Source organism: Urocitellus parryii, chromosome X, assembly GCF_045843805.1.
Source record: "Urocitellus parryii isolate mUroPar1 chromosome X, mUroPar1.hap1, whole genome shotgun sequence".
In the NCBI taxonomy this organism is placed as follows: Eukaryota; Metazoa; Chordata; class Mammalia; order Rodentia; family Sciuridae; genus Urocitellus; species Urocitellus parryii.
Genome location: NC_135547.1, coordinates 59,626,265 through 59,634,522, shown reverse-complemented (window position 1 = coordinate 59,634,522; position 8,258 = coordinate 59,626,265). Strand labels below are relative to the sequence as shown.

Here is an 8,258-nt window from a genome sequence, read left to right as displayed (position 1 = left end):
CTTTGGGTACCAGATTGACGGAACTTCACTGTAATTTAGATGGGTAGATGTACAGATAAACAGTCCTTTAACAGGCCATGGGGAAAATGTATAGTGACCAAAGATTCTTATTTCTAATCTTTTTACTAAGGGTTGTAAAACAGAATAAAATGTACTTTAGAGATAATTTGGAGTTGGGATCAATACATTTCCAGACTTACTTATTATTATTATTAAATTGGTTTTAGATAGATGCTCCAGGAGGCCTCACTGTGTGAGGTCCACGTGCTTTTACACCCCGCGCTTTTTGACCTTTACCCTTGGCTATCATCACTTTCCCTCCAAAGGGAGGCTGGTGACGCCAAGCAGGAGGAGGTGGGAGGGGGAGGCGTCCTGTGGGTGTACAGCATTCCCATTGGCGGACAGAAGGAGCCAGAACGAGGCTCCAGTTGAAGCGAGGAAAAGAGGGGCGAGGGGGAGGAGCTAAGAGGAAGGCGGAGCTAAAGAAGCCTAACCAGAGCGGGGCGCAAGTGCAATTGTAAGCGCCTCGCTGTGCGATGGCGGCGGCGCCGAGCACAGTCATCCTGCTGGCCGCGGAGTCTTCCCCTCAGGAAGCTACCGTCTCTGCCGCCTCCTCCTCCTACGTCGCCTGCGCGGCGGCGGCGGCGGCGGCGGTGGCAGTGATTGTGCCTGCCTCCTCCGCCACCTCCACCCAGGTCTGCCCGCTCGCCGGTGGCTGTGGCGACGGCGGCGGCTTTGGCGGCTCCACTATGGCGGCGGCGGGGAGGGGGGGCAGTAGTTTTAAAGTAGACACCCGCCCTTGCCTCAGAGAAGGTGAGTTCCCGTCCCGGGGTGCGGGGGCGGCCCCATCTCCTTCTCTGCCTCTCTTCAGCTTGTCCGAAATCGGACTGGGCGCGGTTCGCCTCCGCCCCACCCCCCACCTGCTGTGGCGCAGTAAAGGCCAAACTCGCCCCGCCCCGCCCCTCTGTATTAGCCCTGAGTGTGCAAGATGGACTGAAGCAGAGGGGCTTCCCTACCTCTTCCCCTTTCCCGCAAAGGACTGGGGTCCTCAGGCAAAGGAACTGCAGGTACTCACAAGGCAGAAGTTAGAAGGGAAAAAATATGTATATAACACATTATTTCTCTCCCAGCCAGACGCTTTAGTGTGATGTAGAACGGAGGTGTGATTTGGGAAAAGAAGAGGCAAGGTAGAAGTGCTGTAGTCCTTAAGGGTCAGGGAAACGAAAGGGGAGGCTGATGGAGAAAGGGCACAGAAATCAAAGAGGAAAGAAAAGAAATGAGGGAGACACCCCCCCCTCCCCCGTGAAATTCAATGTCCTGAAGTGTAAAAACTAGCAGTAGGCTATTTACAGAGAGACGGGGTTAGGATTTCCAGGAGGTTAGCTTGTATACTTGGGCTTTCAAGTAGGATCTGTTGTATTTTAGGATCCAGCGTATGGTGCAGAAGACTACTGGAGAAAGAGAGGCAGAGAGTTTGACAGAAGTAGAGATTTCAGAGACCACTGGAGAGTTTTCTGTGGCTATTTGAGGTTGTATACTAGTAAAGCAAGGTTTACAGGCCCATCTTAAAGGTGCTTTGGATTTGAATCAATGCTGTATTACTTATCAACACATACTACTCCTAACAAAAATGTATTTCTTGACTATTTCAATATAAATGGACTTTAGTTCACATGAAGTACAATATATTTGTAAACAGTCTACTAATATCAGACTTATAAAATGTGCCTTTGAAATGTGTTTTAAAGCAGTTTTGGAAATGTTCTTAGATGGTGGAGACTGATATCATTGTAGAAGATCTCAGAGAATCTTGCCATTGTAAATTTTGTAATTTCCACTGTGTGCTTTGTTACTTTATCTTGCTAACTTACCTCCAAAGTGAAAGATTATGGATGCCAAAATTGAATAAAATAATTTAAAATAATTAAAATTACCCCATAAAAATTTGCTCTTCACATTTGTAAATGATATATATTTGTGTGTGATATTCCATAATTTTCATACCTTTCACTTTGGTAGAATGGCAAGTCAATAACAACAAATCCCTCATAATAATTGTAATAGGCACATTACATAAATGCCACTTACTAAATATGGATATTAGAAATACACTGTAAAATGATGGTGTTTTATTTATCAACTCTCTTAGCAAAGATGTTAGTATTTTCAATCAGATTGGATTTATGTCATTGTCCTAGGATGAAACTCCTAGATTTTTAAGTTTTATACCAAACTGTGCTGTAACCAGCAAGAAGGTGAGAACAGTGTTATAGGCATCAAAATCACCACTCAATTTGGTTCTCATACCTGTTCACAGTTAAGGTTAAGGTCATCATTTCATGGGGGGGAAAAGTGGCTTTTGCCAGGCTCTCTAACTGGTTTGATTGTACTATCTTTGAATATATGCAAACATTAAAGGCTTTAAGAGATGTAAGTTCATAAAGTAGCAGCAATACCTTATCTGTATGAAGAGAACTCTGGCTTAGAAGTCCAGTGCTTCTAACTAATCCACTAGACTTTGTGACCCTGAACAGGTCCTAAGCTTCTTGGATTTGGGTTTTGTCATTTCTGAAATGGGGGAATTGGACTGTCCAAACTCTTGAGTTAAATTTCATATCTAAAAGCATGAACCATGATTTTGGAGTTCTGCATTGATAGTCCTTTGTGGGTCATTTGCATGGTTGTGTATGGGGACAGTAACTTACAAAATATAAGAAACCTTGACCAATAATCATCATCTGACATTCACTGAGGAATGAATTCCGTGTTGAATTAGGGTTCATACAATTTATTAGGGTATGAAAAACAAGTATAATTGTTACCTAAAAATCATTTATCATTTCTTTTTAGATAAATATCCATCATTAACTCTGTAGTCCAAATTAAAATTTTCTCACCTTTTCACTTCACAAATGGTGAATATTTGATATGTCACACTGCCCAAAACACTGTTAGGCCTCAGTGGCTTTGTGAGGGTGTTATGAAAGTAGATAGTTATAAAAGTCATAATGGCTGACAGTTACAGTGGATAAAGGAGAAAAGAGAAAAATGTTACTTGGTTGTGTGCCAATATGTTTTGCCCATTTGGTTTTTTGAAGTCTAGTTAGGATACAGCTCAAAAGACACCAAAGGATTGTCAGGATTCCGCTTATTATAAGTCAGCTCCTGATAAGATCATTAAATGTGATTTGAAAAAGCCTTTGCTGATACATTTTTTCTTTTGTTTTCTTTCCCTTTTTTTTTTTGATACTAGGGACTGAACCCATGGTACAACTGAGCTATATTCCCAGTCCTTTTAATTTTTGCACAGGGAGGGACAGGGTCTCACTAAGTTGCTGAGGCTGGCCTCAAACTTGAGATCCTCCTGCCTTAGCCTCCTGAGTTACTGGAATTATAGGCATTTGCCACTGTGCCTGAGGCTTGATAAATTTTCATTTCCTGCTAAGATTCATGGATCTTGTCCCTCCTGGGTTGGCAGTGGGCAAATGTCAGTGGAAATCAGAAATTGTCAAGGAATATCAGAAACTGTAAAAAATGGGATGTGAACATACATATGAAAAAATTCAAACATATACACTCAATACACTCAGAATTCATGGTAAGGGGGGGTCATGAGATTTTGTAGAACATATTTCATTTAATGAAGTTTTTAAAAAATGTTCAATGGCTCAAACATGGATTTTCACCCAGTAATGATGTTACCTGTACTCATAGTAAAAACCAAAACAAAAAAATAAATGAAGCTCCCTGTTAATTTGCTATTTTCTTTCAAGAAAAAGAAATTATGAAATAGTTGTTGTTTTAGATTCTTGCTTTTTATTTAGTTATTAATCCTTTTGCATAGCACTAGAAGTGTTTTGTTTCCATATTGTTCAATAGAGTTTCAAGTCATATGTCAGTAAGTCCACCGTAAGAAAACCTAGTTACTAACCTTTCCTTCATTTATTCAGGAATCACTTAATGAATACCTGTGTATGTGTGCCAGGCACTAGGCTTAGTGCTTAAAGATACACAGACAAAAGACACAGCTATACTGAAGAGCTCAATAGTATTTCTCAATATTAAAACTACAAAATAAACAAGTGGGAAAAATGTAGTTTTAAATGACTAATTGTGCTCCTGAATGAATTGTGTTCCATTGTTTATTATAAATCTGCATTCTGATCATGGTGGTTTATATAATAGAGGCATACTAATGCACATCATATTTTCAGTCTAGTATATTTGTGAAGAATAATTAGTAAACTGTTAGAAATAATTTTTTATTTTGTATTTCACAGGTTGGGGATGTCTGGAGAGAGGTTAATGAACATTTGCTAGTTTCTGGCCCTCTCTCTTAGGTGTCAATATATGAAAATATTTACTAAGCTTATAAAGAATAACTTAAGCAAGTTTCCTACCATATTCATTATATCTGTGAGAACTTTGATTCTTTCCGGTCTGAAAACCAGTCTTACAGATCCAGTCACGTTTATTAACCTGTTGGAATGAATGGCATGTATTTGGTGGCTTTCTGATGCAAAGTAGCTGTCATGGGATCAAGTAAGTTAATGGATTACACAGGACCTAATTCAGTTTCTGACTTCAGAAGCATGAACCCCGAATTCACTAGCCACAAAGGTTTATGATTATAAAGGTCAAGGTTTAGTTTAAATAAAAATGACATAAATGTTTAACATTAGTACTTTTCAATTATTTTGTTAATTCCTTTTTATTTGTAATTATTAATGTACAATGGGAAATGTCATTATCTGATTGTGATAATTTCTGTAAATTAGTCAAAACTTGGTAAACTAATGAATCAGACACTAACCTAATAACCTGAAAGTTTAAGGATATTAGATGGCTTTATAGCTTTGAGTGTTCATCATGTTGACCAGTACAGATTTGTATTTCTAGCGCAATTAATCTTTCTGAAAACTCCTTATGAGGAGTGCGGCCTTTAAAACACCTTGGCAAGATTAACACAGTTCCTCATTCTGCTGTATCTTAGTATTGATGTGCTCTGGTCCTGAGGTTATGATGGTATGCAAAAGATTTCAAAGGTCAAGCCAGCATTTACCAAAAAAGTCCTGTTTATTCAAGAATGTTTGAGAGATTATCTCTAAAGATGTAATCATGGAGAATATAGCACATGCACTCTTTGCACAATTAAAATGCTTATTTCTCAAACTTCTCTGTGACTATGTTTATAGTATTACAGCCAACACTTTTGAGGTTTGCTCCATTTTGGTCACTTTATTTTAAACAGGATGTACAAGAAGTTCTTTACAATCCTGGATCTCTTTGCATCAAAATCAGTTAGACTATGAAATTCCCATTCAGCAATGAATTAAAACAGCTAATAGCAAGTTCTTGCCATAGATATATATGATTTGTCCTTAGGAAGAGATTTGATGTTTGTATAACCAAACCTAATTGTCATTTAAGAAATGCAAGTAAGATTCATTTTATTCATACAGACAGATATATGTAGAATCACCTAATTTTAAGAAATTTAAACTGATCATCAGGCTAATCAAAGAACATTTCATAAAACAGAGAAAATTATATTTCCCCAAACTGAATAAATATGGTAATCTTCTGTTTCCCTTCCTCAGACATCCTGTAACATTCATAATTCCACAAACAAGTGTGGACCAAATTCATTTTTCTTTTCTGATCCAAGCCATAAGTGTTATATTTTTGTCACAAAAATCTATTTTATTTTAAATTGTCTGGTGTTATCTAGTAGTATTAGATAGGAGAACGATTCAAATATGATAATTTGGTTTTAACACACAGTTGCATTTTTGGAAGCAGAAGATAGTGATATTTTGCATTTTCATAATAGTGTAACTATTCAAACTAGGCCCAACCTAACAAAAGTCACTAAAGTTAAGTTTCTATCAAATGACTCCATCTTATTTTATTTCATTAAAGGCAAATATTCTGGTATAAGCTGAATCAAATATTTTTATATTGTAATCCTGTAATGCCCGAGTCCATAGAACATGAGCTGTTCATATTCATAATTATGGTTTACTGATTAACATTTCTTTGATATTACTATTGACTTTCCTGGGACTACTACAGTTATTTTCTGGACCAAATCCAACTGAATCTAGAATTATATCTTTTAAATTTTAGTCACCCCATTCATTTATTTCCTGTAATCTCCCTGAGCCTTAGCTTCCTCATTTATGAAATGAGGACATTAGGATGGATTCGTCCTGAATTGGAGGCAGTTTTGCCCCTCAAGGGACATTTGATTATGTCTGGATATGGTTTTGTTTTTACAACTAGGGAATGCTACTGACATCTTATTGATAGAGGCCAGGGATGCTGTCAGATATACCTATAATGCATAGGACAGCCTGTCACAACAAAGAATCATCTAACCCAAAGTAACAATAATATCAAGAATGAGAAATTTTAGACTAGATGATCTTTCAAATAACCTGACCTGAACTAAGATGTTTAAGCATAATATTAAGTAAAAACTCAAAAGTTTTTGGATTGGTAAAAAAAAAGTGTACTTTTATTTAAGTGTGTACATGTTGAATGAAAAAACTTTTATCTCATTTAATATTTGCCAAATCCTTGGAATTACATATGCATTTCTGTACTTCTTAGATGAAAAATCAGTTTAGAATAATTAAATAATTTCTTGAAGTTTATATAGTTACACGTGCAGATGGGATTTGAATATATTTAAACAACTCAAAAGCTTAACTTGTTTTCTCTTACTACCCAGTGAATAGGTCATAGTTCTCTCCCATTCCAAATTATTATGAAAGCTTTATTTTTTTCAGATCATGTAAATATTTCCTGTAGTAAAGAAATAAAGAGATAAACACTTTTATCTTTATTTTTGCAGTGCTGGGGGTTAAACCCAGTGACTTGTGCATGCTAGACAAATATTCTACCCCTGAGCCACATCCCCAACACAACAGTTTTATTAATAGAATATTGGGGTTGATTCATTCTCCCACCAAAGGGTAAAGCCACACTTAAATGTAATAAAATACATTACATTGAATTATGAACACTCTTGTCAGATTCCATTTATAATTTGTCACAAAATCACTCTTTCATTCAAATAATCCTCATAAATATTACTCAGGAGGTTCACTTATACTGTGGTAGCAAACAAAAAAACGTTTATCACTTGCTCTTGCATTTTCTTCTCATTAATGGGTTCATTCTGGGGCACTTGTTTTCATGCACTGATTCCAGAAGAAGAAGGTGCTTTTATCTTTTATTTTCTCAATATTTAAAAAGTTTTGCAAAAAAATTGCCTAAGTATTTTAAGTGTGCCATTTAGTGGCATAAAGCACATTCATAATGCAGTGTAGGCTTTACAGTGATTCATTTCCAGAACTTTTCCATTGTTCCAAACTGAAACTCTGTACCTGTAGGTAATAGTTTTGTTATATGACCATGTTTCTCCACTCTGTACAACTTTCTGACATGTCTAACTTCTAGAAAATAACATATTTAAAAGCTATGCTTAATTTGTTAACAGTTGACCTGAGGAAATACAGTTTATTATGACCACAAGGCACAAAGCAAAGCAGTTTTACTCTCTTTACCATAGTATAAATGGGACTATCCATTAAACATTATTTTATCTTTTCCATATCCTATCATTTTAAGCCTTATTCCATTGCAGATTTATTTTTTCCCATTTCCACTCTAGTTTTTGTGACAGTTATTTCTTATTTCTCATTACACATATGTTAAAATGTAAAGAAATGATGTTAGCATTAGAAATTCCTGTTTCAACAACAGTACATCCCTGTCCATATTTGAGAGAATTCTGTTGTATCATTAAGATCTCATTACTGTTTCACTAAAGTAAGCTTTGATTCTGAGAATAAAATCTTGCTCTGCTATCTGTATATCTTTTCCAAGTTCATAGTAGCATAAAAATTTAAGTACCATGGAATGAAGAGCAGTTCAGAAGCACTATGCTAGAAATATTAAAATAACATTCCAGAGATTGACTGGGGGCATTTACCTTACCATGTTCTATGACATTTATTCAATGCAAATGAGAGATGAATTTATACTTTGCAGCATTCAGTATATTGTCATTTGATATTCTAATGTATAATCTATATTTTTTACCCTACATCTCCTAACTTCTTACTGAATTGGATTGAAAGCTACAAGACCCAACATGCTATGAATTTTGTGTATTTTATTGGCAGAGAAAAAAATGAGCTCTTTATACCAATCTATAACAAGAATGTTAAATTGCAAAAAAAAATTTC

The 8,258-nt window shown here is 36.3% G+C and overlaps 1 protein-coding gene across 1 annotated transcript in view; it reads left to right on the top strand.

The window, feature by feature from the left end:
* The first annotated feature begins 536 nt into the window (after positions 1 to 536).
* Positions 537 to 8,258, top strand: part of Zmat1 (zinc finger matrin-type 1) — a 46,865-nt gene continuing 39,143 nt past the window's right edge. Inside the window, exon 1 of the mRNA XM_077793889.1 lies at positions 537 to 813. Coding sequence (XP_077650015.1) covers positions 537 to 813 — 277 coding nt within the window. The remainder of the gene's footprint in view (positions 814 to 8,258) is intronic.